Here is a 19,086-nt window from a genome sequence, read left to right as displayed (position 1 = left end):
ATCTCAAAAGCTTACTGATAACATCGCTGGAAGAAAAGGTAATATTATTGGGGAACAGACTTAATTGACTCATTTTAGCGACCATAGTGACCCAGTGGCTGAGTCAAAGGCCTGGAAACTAGGCCTCCTGGCTCCCAACCCAATATGCAGAGTGGACCTTAGAAACAGACTTCGGTTTGAATTCCAGCTCCACTTCTTACTAGTTGTATGCATACACTTAGGAAAGTCACCCTCAGTTTGCTCATCTGTGAAACAGGGAGGCCAACTACCACCTCACAGCATTGTTGTGAAGACTATATGAGATCTATACCACGCAGCACAATTACTGGGCACAGAGTAGGCAACTCAACGATATTAGTTCCCTTTCTTGGTCTTAAATTATTTAAGAGTAAGAAAATATCTATTAAACAAGGCTAATTCACAATCTCTATTAGTAATCACAGGACAACAATGAACCTGTATTTGCTTCTTGTTCATACTCTAGATCAACTCCCTTCCCATCCCACCGTTTCCAGTTTTTCAAACTTCAGTTACTATGTTTAGAAGTGATTTAATTTTAGAAACCTGGAAAATTCTTCTGAGTAAATTGAGCAAAACCTTCATCTGCCCCAAGGGGAATTCTGAGCAAAATAATTATTTCTAACAAGAAAAGAATTTTTTTCTATGGGGGTTATTCAATTTAACCACATGAATGCCGCCAAAGTTGCACGCAAAGTAACAGAAAGCCGTCTGGAACACACCGTACAGATTCTCCGAAGGGAAACATCCCCCTAAAATCCAAACACCTCCCTCCCTAATCTTAGGTAGTAAAATCTTAATAGGTGATCTGAATTCCCCCGGCTCTGACACCAGTCCAACTCCTTAGGCCAGAACTGCAGCAGTCCGTAAAACGCCCTGTACAAACCCCACCTCTCAAAATACCCCCAAAAGGCAGGCAGGTCCAGAGAGTATTTTCTCCTTAATGGACAGATTAAACACTAGAAGCACAATTCCTTTCCCAAGGTCATCCAAGTCAGTGAAGGTGCGACAGAGAATCTGCAGTCTCTCGGGCTTCATGGAGATCACACTGCAGGGATTTTCTCTTTTTTTTTTTTTGTAAGTGGGGGCTGCCTACTCTCTTCCCCTCTCCCACCCTCAAGTGTGAGCACTGGTCTCGGCATTTCCGAAACAAGCCACAACAAGCTCTGCAGTGTTAGGAAAGGGGCTGACGCGACGAAGAAACAGATGCTCCAAAGCAAGATGGTCTTTCTCGGCTCGCAGAGCCTCCTCCAAGGTTATTACAGAAACCGCAGGCACCCCAGGGAGCTCTACAGCGGGCCCCGAACCCCCAGCCCGGCCGCTCCGGGACGCCGGGTTCCCTTCAGCAGCCCTCGCAGCCCGAGGCCACCGGCCCCAGAAACCGCACTTCATTCCAGCGCTCCGGGAAGCCATGGCTCTTTCCCCGCCCGGGCAGGGGTGGGGGCGCGCAGGGAGGCGGGCCGCTCGCGCTGCGGAAAGTTCACCACGGCTGCGGGCGGGGGCGGCCCCGGCCCGGCTAGCCCGCGTCCCCCAGCAGATTCCACCATTAATTAGTCCTAAGGACTGTCTACTGGCAACTTAAACAAAGCGAATGCCTCGAATTCCTTCCCGGCCCAGCGGTCTGGCTGCGAGACCAGCATCGGCCGGGACGCGGGCTGGCGCTGCGGGTGGACAGCTGCGGCAGCCGCGGCGGGACCCCCTTCTCGCCCATCCCGCGTCCCCGCCGCCGGGCCCCGCAGCCCGGCCCGCACGCCAGCCTGAGCGCTCCCAAACCTCCCTCCTCCTCCTCCTCCTTCTCCACCTCTCCTCCTCCTCCTCCTCGGGAGCTCCCGGGCTCTTCCTGTAAGATCACTTCCTTCCTCCCCGGGTGCCCACGGGCCCCGCGCAGCCCCCTCCCCGGCGGTCCCGGCCCCCCGCCCGGCCGCACCGCTCCCCGCCCCCACCGGGCCCCGCGCGCCTCCCCACCCCCCAACTCCCAAACTCGACCTTAAAACTCTCCTCCGCTCAGCTCTTGGCCCCAAACATTTCTCCTCAGATTCTCGCTCCCACCAAGAAGTCTCTCAGAACCTTCCCTCCCCCTTCAAAGGAAAAATCTCCAACTCCAAAAGAATTCCCAAGGTCTCTCTCCAAAGATCTCCCTTTCCGAGCTCCTTCTCCGAAATTCCGCTCAAACTCTACCCCCACCTCAACTCCACAACCCCCCAGCCCTCGCCGGGGTGCGCCCGCCGGTTCTGCCCGGTCACCCCTGGGTGCCCCGACCCCTTGGCGGGGCAGGCCGCCTCCTCCGGGCGCCCTCCTCTCTCCGCCCGCCCGCCCGGCCTCCCGCGCCGCGCTCCCGCCACCTCCCCGCAGACTCCTCACCTCGGCGGCTACGGCCCGCGCTCCCGCCCGCCAAGGGCTCCGGCGCTCGGCTCCCGGCGGCCGGCGCCTCCTCCGGCTCCCAAGACTGACAATGAGGGGCGGAGCCAGAAGGTGACGTCAGCGTCCTGGAAGGCGGGGTCTTTGTGGGGGCGGAGCTTATAGGCGGTCCCGCCCCCTTTGTCTTCTCCCCCTTCCCGGTACTTGGACTTTTCCAAGTTTTTATCACCTATCTAGCTAGGTGCCCAGGTCCTGTGCTACGCGCGGTGGAAAATCGAAATGGAAGACAAGACGTCCTGCTTTCAAAAGGGGCACTCTCAGGGGATTGTGGGATTAAATGAGATAATCCATGTAAAGGTATTTAGCCCAAGGTCTAGTATGGAGTAATCTCTCAAAAAATACTATTTCTATTACTCAGCAAAGTGTGGAAAAGGAACTCAGCTTGAACTCAGGAGGCATGGGTTCCAGTCCCCAGCTCTGCTATTAATTCCACGTGTGATCCTAGACAAGTCCTTTGCCATCTATGTTCCCTCCTTTTGCCTTCTTTAAAATGGGAAGGGGCAATGACCAGATGATTTCAAAGGGCCCACCAATAATTCTATGACATTTTCCTGTGGACCTACCATGTGCAAGGTACCTAGAGCCCAGAGAAGGGAGAGGGGGGCCTTTGAAGAGAGCCCCAGACCTAGATCCAGCATGGTACAGAACACAGCTCTAGACACTCTCCCCTCAGATGCCCTCCCACATACTGACACAGGGTTGCATTCACAAGCCCGCACACAGATGCACTGAGGGCTGCTTCCTCTTTGACTACAGCAGCATAGCTGGTCTCTTGAGACATCTCTTGTGTAAGCTCCTTATTGCCTATGGAATAAAGGCCAAATGCCTGGCCTGGTGTGATCTCTTCCTACCTTTACACACACACACACACACACACACACACAAAGTTTATCCAAACTTCCCCTAGCACACCCACTGCTTTCCCACATCTGCGCATTGCTCATGCTCTTCCCTTGCTGTCTCTTCTCAGTTTACAACTCCTCCTAGTTTCCCCCAGCCAGAAGCTGACTCTCCCTGCTCTGAATACCCATGGCATTGTGTTAACTCTCATGTGGGCATGAACACATTTTAACTTGTGTCAAACTGACCTCCCCTTTGTTTCTTAGCACTTCCTCACTTCCTTGAGGTCAGAGCCCACACATGTTTGTGGAGCTCAGGTTCTGATGCCAGAAAACCCTGGGATTATATATACCCGTGTTCTGGCCCGCACTAACTCTCTTTGAGCCTCATTCTCCTCATCTGTAAAATGGGCATATTAATACAGTCCTTGTGGTGTTCAGTTTAAAATTACATAAGACACTGTGTGGAAAGCACCAGGCACAGTTTTCCACAAACGATGTACCTGTCATTATTTTCATTCTTTTTTTTTTAATTTTATTTATTTATTTATTTTTGGCTGCGTAGGGTCTTCGTTGCTGGGCGCGGGCTTCCTCTAGTTGCGGCGAGCGGGGGCTACTCTTCCTTGCGGCGTGCAGTCTTCTCATTGCGGTGGCTTCTCTTGTCGCGGAGCACGGGCTCTAGGCACATGGGCTTCAGTAGTTGTGGCATGTGGGCTCAGTACTTGTGGCTCACGGGCTCTAGAGCGCAAGCTCAGTAGTTGTGGCGCACAGGCTTAGTTGCTCCACGGCATGTGGGAACTTCCCAGACCAGGGCTCGAACCCATGTCCCCTACATTGGCAGGCAGATACTTAACCACTGAGCCACCAGGGAAGGCCTTCATTCTTATTATTATTATCATCAATATTATTTCTAGTTCCTAACACCAGATAGCATCCCTAGTGATAATCCACCTAATCATTTCATAGTGGAAGACTTTGAGGTGCTGAGAGAGGAAGAGGCTCACTGAAAGGGGCCCTGCAGAGCATTGCCATTGGAATAGAAACTGCAGTTTCTAGACCCCAGGTGGATTCTGCAGAGTCACAGCTGATACCCCAGAGTGTCTCTGTCACTCAGCACCCCTCCAGGCTGGGAACGCCTTCGAGTTCTCATCTTTTGCAGCAGAGCTGACCCGGTTCTCCCTTGTACCTCTCTCCTCTCGTTTTCCTTACAGAGAGATGGATCTGTGTTAAACTGCCCTTGGCGACTCCACAGTCTTCTAGCAGAACTGCAGCAAGGCACTGGGTGTTTCCAGAGTGCTGGCCTGTGGGAAGAGGGAAAGGGTTTTGGGGTTCTGATTAATTTCCTGCGAGGGGGGACAGGCAAATGGCTGTTCTGAATTGCCTGGGCTGGTCCTCAAGAGCCCCTAACAAATCGCAGCTTATTTCTAGAATAAGAGATTCAAAAATTCAACTTCCCATGAAAGGAAGGCATGGCCACAGGATTGCTGCAGGCAAAGAAAGGGCCTTTACTGAGTCCCTCTATGTGCCGATTCCAAGCATTGCAGACACTTGGAAGAGAGAACCCGGGACATACAGGGGAGGTTCTGAAGACAGAACCTTCTCTCTGGGACCCATGAACCAATCAGCCACTTATTCATTCATTCAGAGCAAAAGCTTTGTCACAGGACAGATCAGGATTCAAATCTCAGCTCCATTGCTTACCAGTTGTGTGACCTTGGGCTTTCAAGTCTCTGCACCTCAGTTTCTCATCTGAAAAATGCGAATAATAATAGTATTTATTTCATTCAAGGGCTGTGAGGATCAAATGAAATAACATGTGAAAGAGCTTAGTTCAGAGCCTAGCACTTAGTTCATGCCAGGATATGGTGGCTGCTGTTACTATTCCAACATGGCCTCCCAGTAAGGCCTCTCATGTGCTGGCGTCTGGACTGGAGGTAATAGTCTCAACCATAAGAAGCTCATTTGGTGAAAGGAATGGAATAGATTTTCATGAATAGGCAGGAAAAGGTGTCTACTGGGTATTGTTAAATTAAGAAAAAAAAGAGTAAGAATAAGTTGCAGAATTACAGAAGTAGTAGGATCCCATAATTATAACTTATATGCTTAGTATATGCATTACAAAATGGAGAATATAGAAAACTAAATACGATGCCTTCACCTTTTTTCCTTTCTATTTGTTTTGCGTTTCTTTGTGTGTGTGTGTGTATAGCAGGAATTTTCAAAAAAGACTCTATTGAATGCTAAGAGGGAGAAAGAGGATGAAGACACAGCTACAAGGGGTATCAGCAATGGGCATCTGAACCAACTGTTCATACGCCATAGAAAATTCTACAGGTTCCATCTCATTCTCCATGACATTCCAGGGAAAGCCCCAGCCCAGACAATTCTCATCTTCTCCCGACTCCCCAGCCCTTATCTGCACTTGAACTTTCAATGGTATAGCCAGAGGCAAGACTCTGAACAGAACTCCCAGGAACCATAGCAAGGCCAGTAGGAGAGACCTTTCAACAGGAAGAATCTTTTTTTGCTCCCTGTCTTGTGCCCCATCCCCATCTCCCAAGGAGTAACAATCTGACAGCATCTTGTGGCTACAGTGCCTAAACCTGCCTGCACTTTCATTTCTCCTCATTATATCTTTCTGCAATTTAAATTTTTTTACAAGGAGGATGTATTACTTGGTCATCAGAAAAAAGGCAGTAAAGATGTATATAACAAGAAAGCTAACCAAGCCTGTGCTGGTTCACTTTTGTTGGTTTCCAAACAATAAATTAGAACAATGTGGTTGAAGCCAATGCTTAAGTCTCACAGGAATCATAGAAAGTAAGAGTGGGAAGGGATAGAATCACCCTCAGTTTCTCCTACCACCCCCCCAAATGGCATAATTTTAAGTCCTCTCACATTTCAGACCACCCACCAACACATGTATTTCATTCATTCATTCAACAAACACTTATGGATCCTTTACTATAAACCAAGCATCATATAGGTTATTGAAGGTCTCCTATCTTGCAGATTAGAAAAACAAGGCTCAAGGAGGTAAAGTAAACTGCCCAAAGTCTCACATCTATTGAGATCTAAACCAAGACCTTCACAACGTCAAAAGTCAATTCCTAAAGGGCGAGGGCTAAATTCCAAAGTGAGTGTGCTGTGCACTTAGGCAGCCATGATTGCTGGGTGGCCTCGGGCAAGTCACTGAACTCTTCCCAGCAGCAGTTTCCCCATCTCTGTGGAGTAAGGACATACCTGCATATTATACGTAAGTTAAGCACTTTGTAAGTTATAACACATAATTCAAAGGCAAGTCATTATATCAGCTCTTCTGAGACTGATTCTCACTCATCTTTGGACCTCGGTGCTTTCCCCATTAGTGTTTATCCCCATTAATGTTTACCCCCCATTAACACATTTAGGACAGTCTTCCTTCCACAAACTCATATTATACCCCCCACTAGCCTGGGACCTCCTCGAGGAGTGGAACAATGCTTATTCATTTCTAATTCCTTTCTGCCCCTAGTGCAGTGTCTGGCAGTCCCTCCATTCCTTCACTCTTTTATTTATTTCATAACAAATGGCTGAGAGCCTAACATGTGTAAGACAGCAAAGGTCCCTGCCTTCTTAGACCTTAAGACTGGTGGGGTGGAGAGACAAGAAAATATTAAGCACAGTTAATTACTTCATTAATTAACTGCATTAAATCTCACAAAGTGGGACTTCCCTGGTGGTGCAGTGGTTAAGAATCCGCTTGCCAATGCAGGGGACACGGGTTCAATCCCTGGTCCAGGATGATCCCACATGCCATGGAGCAACAGCTACTGAGCCTGTGCTCTGGAGCCCGCGAACCACAACTGCTGAGCCCACGTACCACAACTACTGAAGCCTGGCGCCTAGAGCCCGTGCTCCGCAACAAGAGAAGCCACCGCAATGAGAAGTCTGCACACCGCAACGAAGAGTAGCCCCCACTCACCGCAAGTAGAGAAAGCCCGTTCGCAGCAACGAAGACCCAACACAGCCAAAAATAAATTAAAAAAAAAAAATCTCATGAAGTATCAGCCCAGGTGCAATGAGAGCTTGGGGGACGGACGTGTTGTGGGGACCTAAGTGAATCCAGGACATAGGGAAGGCTTCCTAGAGGAGGTGGCCTTGAGGCTTAGAGATGTTAAGAAATTTGTTCAATGTCGCACAGCTGTTGAGTGGAAAAGCTGGGATTTTAACCCAGAACACCTAACTCCACACCCATATTCTTCTGCTAGACAACACTGCCTTTTATCTCCTCCCTCCTCTTCTTCCCTGCCTCTTATTGGTGAAAGGGAGCAAGGTCTGTCTAACAGGGGATGCTCAAAAGCAGTGTTTTTCCCAGATTGGGGGATCAGGGCCCCCTTTGAGAATCTGGTGAAATCCATGAAACATCTCCCATGTATACATGTATACAGACAGACCCACAAAGTCTTGCCTGCAATTTCAGGGTCCATAGGCATCCTGAGGCCCAGGTTTAGAACTCACACCATGGGGACCATAGGACTTTACAGTGAGATTCTCAGAACCTCAGAAAGAGATACCAGGGCCCCATGGGGACCTCAAATTCAGAGACAGACCCCAGGATTCTATAAAAAAGATTCTCAAGATCCAGGCAAAAGAGCCTGGGATCCTGTAGAGACCCCAAGTCCTTCCCCTGCAGAGACGTTAAGATGCCACATAGATTGCAGAGGAGGCTCAGGCCTGGACAAAGCTGGTGTCCCCACAGGGGAACCCGTGGGCCTTGGAAAGCTATGGTAAGACCTTTTGTGGGTCACTGACACCTCTGAAACTGAGGAAAAATGCAACACACAAGATGCTGTACACAAAATCAAGGCGTTCACAGACCTCTAGGAGGCCAGCAGTAACCCCCAGAATCAGGCCTCCTGTTCTTGGGCCTCCACAAGAAACTGAAGCCCCTCAAGAACCTGGACCAGGACCACAGACTCAAGGCACAAACTCTAGAGTCAAACAGACCACGGGTCGAATTCTGGCCCTGCTGTTTACTAGCCATGACCTTGGGCCACTCACCTACAAACCCTCAGGCCTCAGCGTCTCACCTCCCAAAAGAAAGGGTCGGACGGACACCTCTCCCTCCCCAGTCCAAGCCCCCGCGCCGTGGGCTCCGGGCCCGGTGGGGCATAGGCGCCTGCGGGACCCAGCCTCTCCGCTCCGGCGCCCGGGAGGGACCGGGGCTGCAGCACTTTCCTGCAATGCTAAAGGGCCGACTGCAGCGGGAGTGCGGGCGGCGCGGGAGGCGGCTCGCTTGCCGCAGTGACAGCGCCGCGCCGCGCCCCCGCGGGCCTGGGAAGCCGGCGGGGCCGTTCCCACCCGCCGGGCAGGGCGTTCCCGCCGGCCGGCTTCCTGCAGTCGGGGGCAGCGGAGGGGGGAGGCGCGGAGGGGCCGCGGGGCCCGGCAGGCCTGGTTCCTGGCTTTCTCTCTACGTTTCCTGAGCAGGACCGGCCGGGGGATGGGACCCAGCACAAACGTCCTTCCTGGGAGCGCAGCCAGGAAATCGCGTCCTGGTTCGCTCAGGTTCCTCCTCTGTAAGGGACGGTGCCGATTGCGGTCCGTAATCTTCTCGTACTTATCCACTGGGTGTGATGCGACCCGCTTACCGCTTCGGGAAGCTGAGAGATGAAAAGGCAGACCCCAGACCCTACAACATAGCAAGATTCCAGCCCCGTGATGGAAGTTAATTCCATCCTACGGATGAGAAAACTGAGGCTTGAAAAAATGAAGTGACTTACTCAAGGCCTTCATAAAAACATTACTGTAAATAAAATAATGTGTTCACTACCTACCAGGTGCTGTGCTACAAATGCTCTAAATGTTATTTGTATCATTGAGTCCTCAGAACCTATGAAGATAATTATTGTCCCTATTTTATAAATGAGGAGACTGAGAACCAGAGAAGCCAAGTGGCTTCTCCGATGTCTCACAGCTAGGACTTAAATGCCAATCTCCTGTTTCCAGAGCTCAGGCCATTCCACTATCCTGCGTCCCAGATGTCCTATTTCAACGCATTACAGTGAGTATGAGAATCAGAACCCTGTCTCCTTTGTCTTTGGGTCCCCCAAACCCCACTTGGAACTTGACACAACATAGGCACTCGGAGATGACTCTGGAGCCTAGCACAGAAGCTCAAAGTGAGAAGGACTAGTAGGAAGCATCTAGCCTGACTCCTTCTAGAGCCTTCAGCCAAGTGAAAATTCAGCCTCTGCTTCAATACTTCCTGTCATGAGGAACTCTCCCTCTCGCATCATAATCCATTCCCCTGTTGGACAAATATGTTTGGTCTGAAATATAAATACTTCATTTTGCTCGTGGTTCCTTGTAAACAGAGGAAGAACATTTCCCTCCTCTTGGGCATAATACACACCGCATGGTATCCTTAGCCATTTTATAAGGTTCAATAATTTTAAGTCCTTGTGAACTGGAACAATGCCAGCTATTTACCAGAAATGTTCCCCTTTCATGTGTAGAGTTGTTTCAGAGCAAAGCAGCCAGCCCAGACTACATTTTCCAGCACCTCTTGCAACTAAGTATGTGACAATGGGATATGGGCAGAGACAATGTGTGCCGTGTCCAGGCCAAATCCAAGTTAAGAACTATGTATGCTTTCTCAAAGCTCTCTCATTTCTCTCCCATCTGCCAACTGGATGCCAACACCACGTGAACCTGGGAAACCACATGTTGAACACAGCAGAGTCTTGGTCAGCCTGGGTTTCACCCAAGTCACTTGACTGAATGGTACCCACATTGAACCAACTTCTATTTAGTGTTTAGGCATTGAGATCTCAGGATTTCTCTATTACAGCAGTTAGCATAACTTAACCAACACTGGGACCAACTTGGGTTCATTGTTATGTCCTCCACTTCACAAAGCATGATGTTGGTCACAGAAAAGTTGCTCAAAAGACATCCATCTAGCACTGAGTGTGTCCACCTGGCTCAGCTGGGCAGAAATAGTCTGTTCATCTCACTGATGCATTATGTCTTGTCTATTCCAAAAAGGGTTTTGCATTGCAGCTGCAAGCCTATTTGATGGATAATTAAAGAGCAAGGATCAAGGAGTAATGAAAGCCTCAACCAAAGGACAGTGGAAAAGGAGGGAAGAAAGGTGAAAAATTGACTAATAATAGCAGAAATGCTAGGTCAAGTTTTCTAAGGACAGCAACTGTGACAGAGCAAAAACCATGGCTCTGAGTTTCCTGGCAGTCAAAGCAAAGAGGGAAACGGGATGAGTTACAAATTATATGGGAAGTAGTAAACATGTGATTAAGCGCACAAACCCCAGAGCCAGACTGGTTGTTTTGAAGCCCAACTCTACCACTTACTTAGGCAGTTATTTAACTTCTCTGTGCTTCTGTTTTTCATCTGAAAAATGGGGATGATATGATCATAATACCCCTCTCTTAGGGTCATTGGGAGGATTAAATGAGCCAAGGCATATTCTGTTCTTATAACAGGCCTGTCACGTGGTGAATTCTATATAAGAATTAGCTATTGCTACAGTCTGATTGGAAGAATCAGGTCAGTGATTTGGAAGAGACAATTTTTTCCCTGTACTAAACTCTCAGAGGTATGTATTACATAAGGGACCCCAACTAATACAATGGACTGTGCCTCAGTCAGACTTATGACAACTGCTGGGCCCTGTATCCCATGGTCATTTCTCTTATTGGCTTTTGGTCCAGACAAGCCTTGGCATTCTACTCACTAGGTAACTCTGGGGGCAGATTGTTCGGGTGCCCTAAGTGCCTTTCTGATGACCTGTCCACAAGGCAGGTAAGTGTCATGGTGACAAGCAAAGGGACTGGTGTCAGACCCAGGTATATTTGTTAACCTCTTCAAGCCTCAGTTTCTTCATCCATACAGTGAAGACAATAACAAATATATAGTACCTACCTAAGAGAGTTGCTGTAAAGATTACATGAAAGAATAGATACAAAACCCTTACCACAATGACCGGAACTATGGGAAGATTGTACTACACCAGCACTCACAAAATAAGGGAGAAACTGACAAAATTAAAATAAGGAATCTCACCTGAGACCCCTGGAGTACGGAGAATCATTTTTAATGCTTTAAAAATTGAAACAGATAAGACTCCGGGCTTCCACTGCAGGGGGCATGGGTTTGATCCCTGGTCAGGGAACTAAGATCCTGCATGCTGCATGGCTAAAATAAATAAATAAATAAATAAAGATAAAATTATTTTAAAAAGTGGAACAGAAATGGTAATTTCCCGCCGCAGAATGTGGCCCTGGGCTGACAAAAGCATCATTTCTCTGCTTCTGGCTGGAATTCCCTTGGCCTAATTCAGTGTGGTGTGCAGCCCAGGCTGGCCTGTTTTTGGAGCCACACTGGCCTGATGAGGTGCTGCAGAGCCAAAATGACCACCGTGCCACAGCAAAAGACTGTTTTTGAGGGGAGCTGAGAACCAGAAGCTCCCCCTTGGGCTTCCATGTGTTGGGTGCTTCCTCGGTACCCAGCACTGCACTGAGCATATTACCTTGCCCTGACAACAGCTTCAAGGGATGAGCCCTACTGGCAATCACATTTTATGGATGAGTAAACTGAATATCAGAGAAGCAAAGTGACGTGTCTAGGGTCACACAGCTAAGAACTGGCTAGGCTGGGACACGAGAGAGATGTGTGTCTCTAACCATTAGACCACACTGCATCTCCCCTGCACCCTGGCCCAGGATCTTGTCTCTCTCATTAGCCTAGGCTATCTGTTTTCCTCAAGGATCTTCTAGGAAACACCCACTGTAGGGACCACCTTCTCCTTCTGTCTGGGCAGCCCCTTACCCTGTGAGAACTATCTCCTGGACAAGACAGACAAGTGTTAATGGTGTGCCTTAAGCTGGTCAGAAGCTCTGAGTGGATGGAAAACCCGCCACCATCGCCATCACAGAGTCCAGTCTCAGCTCTCATTTGCTCAGCCTCCTGGTTGGTCTCTCTCTCTGCCTCCAGGCTCCCCCACCTCCATTCCTCCCTTCACCTGCAATCAGGGTGATGGCTCTCAGCACTTACCTAACCAAGTCATCCCCCTTCTGAATAAACTTCAGTAGCTCCCTATTGCTCCCAGGATAAAGTTCAAAGTCAATCGTTTGGTATAGCCCTCAAGGCCCAGCCTACTTCTCCAACCCTCTCTTTGCTCTCAGGCATCCTTGGCCCCCATCGCCCCAAACATTCATAGTTCCCAGCCCCAGAGCCTTTGCACATGCGGTTCCTGAGTGATGTGAGGCAAACGAGCTGCCAGGCCTAAGCTGTGCTGTGAGATTGTCAGATTCCATGAACCTCATCTTCTCCCTGCCCTCTAACCGAGACGTCTCTGCCAGCAGGAGTTGCCCAACATCCACCTGGAAAAGGGATCAGTCAGGAAGAGGGCATAAGCAACTCGGGCTCTGGGTAGAGCCCTGGGAAATGAGGACCTTGTCTTGCACCCACTCTATGTGTCGGAAGCTAGGTGTCAGGAGGTGACATGATAAAGCAGCAATGGGGAGCTAGATTTCCTACCAAGTCTGCGTGACGCCTGTATCCTAGTTTTTAACAATTCCCCAAGGCAATCTCCTTATTTGAGGCAGAATTCACCTCTGTGTATGTATATAATGTATACAGTTGCCTGAGTGCTGTCCCAGAGCAGGCAGTCTTCCCACCTCATTATTCCCACTTGCTAGGAATAATTGCTCTGAATGAGGAAGGCGCCCACCATCGGTGATTCCTGTGCCTTTCTCTGGTGCCCCTGTGCCACCTGGTGGGCATATCTGGAATAGACCAGGATTTCTGCCGACAGCTCTGAGGAAGGAGGCCTAGGGTAGGTGCCCTTAGCCAAATTCTCCAGGGTGGCATTTTCATCTCAGTCTACATTCCCCTCTGAGATCCCAGGGCTCACCTGCGCCTGAGGTCCTGAAAAAGGCAGAAGCTGATTCTGTCTCACTGTGGAATCTTGGGTCTGTCACGGCCCCTCTCTCAGGTTCCTCATCTATAAAAAAGGACCTGAAGAAATTGGGCCCTACCAGCTCTGACAGTCTAGGATCTGTGTCTAAAGTTCATTAAGTGGGAACTTTCCCGCTGGTACAGCAGTTAAGAATCCACCTTCCAACGCAGGGGATGCGGGTTCAATCCCTGGTCAGGGAACTAAGATCCCACATGCCGCGGGGCAACTAAGCCCACGCACAACCACTGAGCTCACACGTCTCAACATGAGAGCCAGCGTGCAGCAAACTACAGAGCCCACGTGCTCTGGAGCCCACATGCCACAACTAGAGAGAGAAAAAAGAAAAACCGCACACCACAGCTAGAGAGAAGCTCACGCGCCACAACTAGAGAGAAGACTGTGCACAGCAATGGAGACCTGACGCAGCCAAAAAACTGAAAAAGAAAAAGAAAATAAATTTTAAAAATAAAATAAAATAAAAATAATAAATAAAGTTCACTTAAGTGGCCTGTGGCTCTGCCTCCTTCTTTAGCTCAATGGGACGGATGTAAATTCCAGGAGGGCAGGGAAGTTGCTGGCTTATTCACTCTCTATCACAAGTGCATGGGGCAGTGCTTCAAACGTAGATGCTTTACTGGGTTTGAGGCTGTATTAATAGAAGCACTGTATGTACAATGAAGGAGGTAATACTCCTGTCCATGTCTGGAGTTCCGAGTTCCATTTGGGATCAGAACTTTGAAAGGGACATGGAAAAAGTGTAACTCATTCACAGGAGGATGAAGAAAATAATAGCTGAAAGGGGGACCACAAAACTACACAGTATGGGGGAACAGTTGAAGGAGCCAGAATATTGAGTCTGTTATAAAAAAAGGCTCACGGGGTACATGTATCTTCCTTCAAATATCTGAAGAGGGCATCTAGGGAAAAGAAATGGGAGAACTAGGAATTAGGGTTGTTACTTTAAGGGAACAGATATTTCTTTCCCCAAAACCAAAAGAAGTTTTCAGTCTGAGCTACATAAAGAACAGACCTGAATTTGAATCCCAGTCTGTCCCTAACTAGTTTTGTAACCTTGGGCAAGTTTCTTTATCACGTTAAGCCTTGGTTCTCTCATCTGTAAAATGGATATAATGTGGAGCACACAGGACTGTTGCGAGGATAGAATGATATAAAACATTTTTAAAGTGCCTAGTGCGAGGCCTAGTGCCTGGTTAGTGCTGGAGGAGTGTTGCTGTGGTTAAAAACATGGAGAGGGAGTAAGTACCCTGTCACTGGAAGTGTAAGCAGAGGCTCGAGGATAACTTGGCAGGAATGGGAAGGAGTCAAGCAGCTAGTGGGACTGTGGCTCGGGGAAGTGGGGCAGGCTGGTAGCTAGTAGTACTGGCTCTTGGTCACAATGATTAGATATTTATCTTGGCTTTGCAATTTAATTGCTGTGCAAATTACTTAACCATTCTGAGCCTCAGTCTCCCCAGCTGCAAAATGGGGATAAGTAGTTCCCACCTCACCGAGTTGTTGGGGGATGAAGCAATCAAAATGTGAGCTGCTTCTCTGATGTTAATGATCTGATTGGGATTGTCCTGGATGACCTTGAAGGTCCCCTCCCATCTGATATTCTCCAGGTCTGGAATCCCTGCTCTTGCCCTTGGGAGCAGACTGCAGGGGGCCCTGGGGAAGCAGATAAATGCACTGTCCTAAGACTCCCAGATGCAGAAGACTCCTTGCATCTGCTCCTTGCCAGGGGCAGTGTAAACAGGGCACTGTCCCTTTCCCTCCCCCACAAGCCAGCCCTTCCTGTGACAGGAAGGTGGCTAGGATGGCATCTGAGGAAGCTGAGGGGGCAGGACACAGGATGGGGTACGTGACAGGACAGTGGTGGACAGGCTGTCTGGTTTTCTAATCTGCTTATGCACTTTGGTCCCCAGGTAAACTGTGAGCTCTGTGAGGGATCCAACTGCTGTACAGGGTACAGAAATTAGCCAATAGCCTGGGGAGGATCAGAAGTTGCCAAATGGCAGCCCAGGGGCCAGATCTGGCTCACAGGTTTGTTCTGTTGTCTGCATAGTTGCACAGTGGTTTGTTTTTTAAATTAGTTGTCAACATTTAAAAATAAGGGGACTGAATTAAAAATCCCAATTCCTTACTCTCTCCAAAGTCAGCAGAGCTGACACATTTCTGTATGGCATGAGTTAGTGAGAGATGAGTAGTAGCTGCCACCTTTAGTTAGGGCATATGAGATCCAGTCACCAGAGTCCCCACACCTCCCAGTTGTATCACACCAGTCAGCTTCACTCACTTATGAATGTGCAAATTACTTAACCATTCTGAGCCTTAGTCCCTTGAGTTTATGATCCCTGGGATAGAGGGATATCTAAGCAATATCTAAGGACAATGGGACAAATCCCAGCCTGGTTATGTGATTCATGAGTGCACTGAACTCCATTTCTGCATCTGTAAAAGGGGGATGAGGACACAGATCTCTCCCAGAGCTGATAGGAAGATTACTTAAGAAAATGTCTGTGAATCACCTGGAACATAGGTGTTCAACAAAAATTCCTTGTGAGTATACCATGGCCCAGGCTCATTCAATACTCTCCCTGGTTTTAAATGCTACAGTCCTGGGCACAGTATCAGGTCCCAGTCACCCTATGAGGCTAGTGTTATAGTTATACACACCATACAGAAGAGCAAACTGAGGCACAGAGAGATATTAAGCAAGTAAATGGAAGAGCTGGCATGCATAGCCCCGTTTGTCTGATTCCCAAACCTGTGCTTTTCCCTCACAGCCACACGGCATTTTGGCCCTGACCACATCCACTGGGGTTGAGTGTGAATTCTGAGGTATAACTAACTGTAGGGCTAGAATTCTAGCTCTACTAGCATTTACTAGCAGTGTGACACTGGGCAAATTATCTAATTTCTTGGGACTTCTAGTATTTTATCTGGAGGATAGGAAAAGGACCATCTTCGCGTGGGTTAAATGAGTTAAATGCTCATAAAATACTTAGGGCAGTACCTGGGTACACAGTAAGAGCTCAGTAAATGCTAGTTATTGTTATCATTAATTCAGCACTGGCTGCGTGCCAGGTACTAAGAGTACAAAGATCAGTGAGAGTCCCTGTGGGGCTCAAGATGAGAGATCATAGGCCAGAGTGATGTGCTGTCAGGGAGCCTGGTTGTGGAAGCAGAGGAGGGTAGTGGTTAACTTTACGTGTCAGTTTGTCAGGACCACAGTGCCCAGACATTTGGTCAAATATTATTCTGGATGTTTCTGTGAGGGTGTTTTTGGATAAGATGGACATTTAAGCCAGTGGACTTTGAGATTGCTCTCCATAATGTGGGTGGGCCTCATCCAATCAGTTGAAGGCCTGCATAGAACAAAATGGCTGATGTCCCCTAAGCAAGAGAGACTTCTCCAGAAGATGGCCTTTGGGCTTCACCAGCAACATTGGCTCTTCTGCACCAGACTGCTTTTGGACTCAAGGTAGAACCCTTTCGTCTGAATCTCCAGTCTGTCATCATCCCCATCAGATTTTGGACTCATCAAGACTCCACAATTGTGTAAGTCAATTCCTTGAAATAATTCTCTTTCTATATAAATGCACATCCTGTTTGTTCAATGTCTCTGGAGAACCCTGACTAAAAGAGAGGGGGTAGTACCAATACCTTTGGCAGTGCTAGCCTGGAGAAGGTTGTCCAAGGGCCCTGACCCTCTCCCTTATAGATGTAACTGTCTTTAATATTTGGGATGCATTTACTACGAGGATCCCACAAAGCTGGGAGAGATAGCACATATAGAGGCTGACAGAATCAGGATTCAAAACCCACTTAATCTTCAGAATGATGTGTAGGAACCTACAAGAAGAAATGGATCAATGAAAAGTCCTCCCCTTGGGCTCAATTGTGCAGAGATAGAATCAGGGACCAGGGGGCAGGAGAATGTAGCCAGCTGAAAAGCACTAGGTGTGTATAAGACTTGGCACTTTAGTTTGACAACAAGTGCAATATGGGCCAATTCCTTCCTAGGTTACTTTAAGTTCTGACGAGGCATGAGGCTGATCAGCCTGAGGAGACACAGCCCTGGTCTCCAGGTTTCAAAAAGGCAGGATAGGGACGGGCAGGTGGAAGTTACTGGAAATCAGATTTGGGCCCAGTGGGAAGAACAGTCAGTACTGACCAAGATGGCCTGGGTGTCTCATGGGTACCGATCTCCCTGTCACCAAGAATGTTCTAGGAGTTATCCCTTCTTCACGATGTAACCAAGACAGTGCTGTGAAGAGAAGGAGCATGCACTTTGGATGGGATGGACCTAGATTCAAACTAGTTAGTGTGAGTGTGACCTCAGATGAGTCACCCTGAGCCCATGGACCTCAGGGAGTACTCGTGCTGCACTGGAAATCCCTGGGTGGCCTCTTAAAGCAGCCAATGAATGTAACCTGTTTACCACACTGGCTGGCTCACACTGAGAAACATCCTCTGGCTGTCCTCACTTCCCTGCCCAAGGCGCCAAGCCCGTGCCAACCCAAGAGTGCCTCGTGCTGCCCAAACTTGCTGCCATCCAACCCATGAGAGGACCGGGTAACAAGAGAGAGGTGTGTCCTCCTGGTATCTGTCTCGACGCGTTCAGTAGCAAGTAACAGAAAAATCCAGCAGTGTTTAAATCATAAGGATGGTTACTGCTCACTTAACAAGTAATCTGAGACAGGCAGTCCCAGGGAAGCTTTGATGCCTCAGTGATGCAGTCAAGGAAGTGGGCTTGCTCTTTCTCCTCTGCCATCCTCAGGGCATCCACAATGTTTTCCTGCAGCATCACAGGATGGCTGCCCAAGCTTCCCATCCTCACCGGACAGCTCCCAAGAAGGAAGAACTTTTTTTTTTTTTTTTTTTTTTTTGCGGTACGCAGGCCTCTCACTGTTGTGGCCTCTCCCGTTGCGGAGCACAGACTCCGGATGCGCAGGCTCAGCGGCCATGGCTCACGGGCCCAGCCGCTCCGCAGCATGTGGGATCTTCCCGGACCAGGGCACGAACCCGTGTCCCCTGCATCGGCAGGCGGACTCTCAACCACTGCGCCACCAGGGAAGCCCAGGAAGAACTTTTTTAGAACTTTTTTTTCCTCGCATGTCTCTCTTTTCCAGCAAGGAGTATCTTTCCAAAGGCCCTAGTAACTTTCCCTTATATCTTTTTATTTTATTTATTTATTTTTTAAAATTGAAGTAGAGTTGATTTACAATGTTGTGTTTCCCCTTATATCTTGAATAACCAGCTTCTCCGAGTTGGCAAGGTACTTCTCCATTTTGTACCTAAATTCTCAGATCCTGGGAACCCCCTTGGCCCCTGGCAGATCTGACCAGTTGGTTTCCCTACTTATATCCCATTGGCCAGAACTGGGTCACACATCCATCCCTTGACCAATCCCTAGTAAAGGGAATGGAAGTATTCCAACTGGTTTAAACCAATCAGGATTCACCTCCTGGGGGAACTGGCATGTTGCCATTTGACCTGATTGATGGCAGGAAGCAGGATTGGCTGCTAGACGGGAATCCTGCAGTGTCTGCCACACTTGCGTATGTCAGAAATTAGCAAATTCCTGTCCTAGATGAGGCTCTGCTCTCCCCCAGCATCATCACCATCATGCTGTGCGTGTGTTTGTGACTAATTGTGATAGAATTAGGAGCATGACAAGGATGTTGGCAGAGGGGGAAGGAGTAAAGCCCCAAATACCGGCTTCCGCTGTGGTCATGGGAAATAAGTTTATTTTTAATCTGATCTTCATGTGGCCTAATTAGTGTGCAGTTCTCCAGGCATGGGCAGCTTTCAGGTAATAATAAGAAAGAGCAGAAAACAGCTGAT

General features: G+C 48.7%; 2 protein-coding genes across 3 annotated transcripts in view; both read right to left on the bottom strand.

The window, feature by feature from the left end:
* Window positions 1-2,462, bottom strand: part of LUZP1 (leucine zipper protein 1) — an 81,605-nt gene extending 79,143 nt beyond the window's left edge. The window contains exon 1 of one of the 2 annotated variants that reach the window (XM_081224450.1): window positions 2,380-2,462. The gene's annotated coding sequence lies outside the window, so the exon portion shown is untranslated. The remainder of the gene's footprint in view (window positions 1-2,379) is intronic. The other variant, XM_081224449.1, reaches the window with a different exon arrangement.
* A 1,299-nt stretch (window positions 2,463-3,761) lies between these two features.
* LOC308605512 (uncharacterized protein) lies at window positions 3,762-8,992 on the bottom strand (the record flags this gene model as incomplete). Its single annotated transcript, XM_081215599.1, has 4 exons — window positions 3,762-4,576; window positions 4,977-5,024; window positions 8,348-8,727; window positions 8,906-8,992. The coding sequence occupies 3 exons, from the start codon at window positions 8,990-8,992 to the stop codon at window positions 5,021-5,023; spliced, it is 471 nt and encodes a 156-aa protein (XP_081071725.1). The 3' UTR covers window positions 3,762-4,576; window positions 4,977-5,020.
* Between the last annotated feature and the right edge of the window lie 10,094 nt (window positions 8,993-19,086).

This window comes from Mesoplodon bidens, assembly GCF_964165515.1.
Source record: "Mesoplodon bidens genome assembly, chromosome: 2".
NCBI lineage: Eukaryota > Metazoa > Chordata > Mammalia > Artiodactyla > Ziphiidae > Mesoplodon > Mesoplodon bidens.
The sequence above is the reverse complement of the archived record's forward strand: the minus strand, read 5'-3'. Positions and strand labels throughout refer to the sequence as shown.